We start from the raw sequence: 2,086 nt of genomic DNA, 5'->3' as shown, positions 1-2,086 counted from the left end.
TATATATATCACCGCGTTCGTCTCGACGCGAGGATTTCAGATCTGAAAACCTTTTTACGAGTTGCATCTCCTAACTCCGTAGATCTGAAGTCAAAGTTCGGTCTTCGTCAAACTCCGGCGAGCTTTTCCGGCGAAAACCGACACCACCATGGAGTTCCTCTCTTCGAGCTCTACGCCGTGGTGTGGTGGATTGCATGAATCCGATGTCGGCTCCGTCGTCTTCCCCAACTCCGGCGAGCTTTTCGGCCGTCATTGTTCATCTCTGACCGAAAGTGAGCACACCATCTTGTTCGTCTCGTCGATATCGTTCCATTTTGCCGTTCATGCGCGAGATCGGGCTTCGTTTCCGGCTTTCCCATCTTCTTTCTCCTGTTTCTTGCAACAGGAACCGTGACCATGCTCCTGTTTCTCCGGTTTCTGTTCGTGCGCACGCCGCTGTGCGCCATCACCGGCCGTGCGCCTGGCTCCTGGCCCGGCCACCGCCGCCTGCACCACCCACCCGAAGCCCCGCCGCACCGGAGCCCCGGCAGGCCGACGGCCAGGAGCTGCGCCATGCTCCTGGCGTGAGGAGGAACGCCACTTTTCAATCTAGCCCCTGGAGAATCTGTTAATTTTTGTTCATATTTCTTGTGTCTTTCAAACCTTATAGAAAACCCCCTGTAACTTTCAGTTCCTTGCAATCTGATCCAAGCCATCCTCTTTTGCAGATCTAACCCCGAAGATCCATCTATTCGCAGTGACTATTCTCTGAGTCTTGGTAATCTTCTCAGCTAACCCTCCAAGTCTACGGTTAATTATGTTTAGGCCCCTACAACCTTGTTTAACCCATAGATTCTACGTTTTAATTCCGTTTTTATCCGTTCAAGTTGCGTTAGATTCATAATGATGTAAATTACACGTTAGTGGTAATGTTTTCCTTCACACATGTTTTTGAAAATAAAATTTATATTAAAATTTATTAATGCCTGACAAACGAGTTCTTCTCTAAATAAAATCTATTTAGTGTTAAACATCGTTTTTCATAATAATTGTTAATTTGATTAATGCCTACTTTATACCCTCTTCTAAATAAAATCCAATTAGGTTATATATCGGTTTTTCATAAACTAAAGTTAATTTGGTTAATACCTATCTAAATAATTCCTCCAAGTAAAAGCCACTAAGAGTTATACCTCGGCGTTTCATAAATTAAATTCAATTTGATTAATGTTTATTCAATTTGTTTTCTAAATAAAATCTGTATAGGTTATATCTCGAGTTTTCATAATTAAATATTAATTTGGCTAATATAAATATAAATGTGTTTTTAATTTAATCTACTTAGTTGAACTCGAGATGTAAAGCTATACGCTTAGATGTCTACATGTATCTTATTTTTAAATTAAATGTTTAATTTGCATAAATTGTACTCAAATATTTATAAATAAAATTGGAGTAAGCTTTACACCGTCTTTTCTTATGAAAATATAAATATGACTTGATTAATTCTAACTAAGGATATTTCTCTGAAATATCTTTACATTGCTTTTCTCAACTAAAATAAATAAAGCTTGTAGCTCTTATCTTTCTTTTATAATTCAAAACTCTCGATAGCTTTATCTTTTCAACCATAGTTCCGTTTTAAGTGTTCCTTACGTTCGCGTGACCTTAGATCGAGCCTTGTCGTTAGTACGCTCTTTTAAAGCTTTCTTTTTGTTTTGGTGTACTGCTCTTAGTTGTATTTGTTTGTTTACTTGTATGATTGTGCCGGTGATTGCTTCGAGTAGAAGGATCGCTGTTCGAAAGCTTTGAAGATTAAGAGTCTCAAGAGAGCAAGAGCCGAAGAGAAGTAAGAGTAACTTTTCGTTGGAGTAAGGCAAGTGTGTCCTTGTGCTTTTGTCCCAATAACTTTATTTAATCACTATTGCATATGCTTGCATTAAATTTGATGGGTCCTATTAAGGTTTGCCTAGTTTTTAGATTATTCCTTGCCAACCTGGGTTTACCTTTCTGTTGGGTAGCTATGCTTAGCTGCTATACTTGGGTTATAGTGGTTCTATCGAACGACATGGTGAACTTATTCTATTTATGATATACCTTTTGTTAA

At 38.9% G+C, this 2,086-nt stretch overlaps 1 protein-coding gene across 2 annotated transcripts; it reads left to right on the top strand.

The window, feature by feature from the left end:
* On the top strand, positions 1–1,818 carry LOC111256501. 2 transcript variants are annotated; one of them, XR_002676611.1, is made up of 3 exons: positions 1–272; positions 386–757; positions 1,767–1,818. XR_002676611.1 is itself a non-coding variant. In XM_022824723.1 (2 exons), the coding sequence occupies exons 1-2, from the start codon at positions 149–151 to the stop codon at positions 565–567; spliced, it is 306 nt and encodes a 101-aa protein (XP_022680458.1). In that variant the 5' UTR covers positions 1–148; the 3' UTR covers positions 568–865. The 2 variants fall into 2 exon arrangements, 1 of the variants encoding a protein (XP_022680458.1); XM_022824723.1 differs by lacking the exon at positions 1,767–1,818 and having other exon boundaries at positions 386–865.
* The last annotated feature ends 268 nt before the right edge of the window (positions 1,819–2,086 follow it).

The sequence above is a fragment of the Setaria italica genome, chromosome II, assembly GCF_000263155.2.
Source record: "Setaria italica strain Yugu1 chromosome II, Setaria_italica_v2.0, whole genome shotgun sequence".
In the NCBI taxonomy this organism is placed as follows: Eukaryota; Viridiplantae; Streptophyta; class Magnoliopsida; order Poales; family Poaceae; genus Setaria; species Setaria italica.
This window is presented reverse-complemented; position numbering and strand designations above follow the sequence as displayed.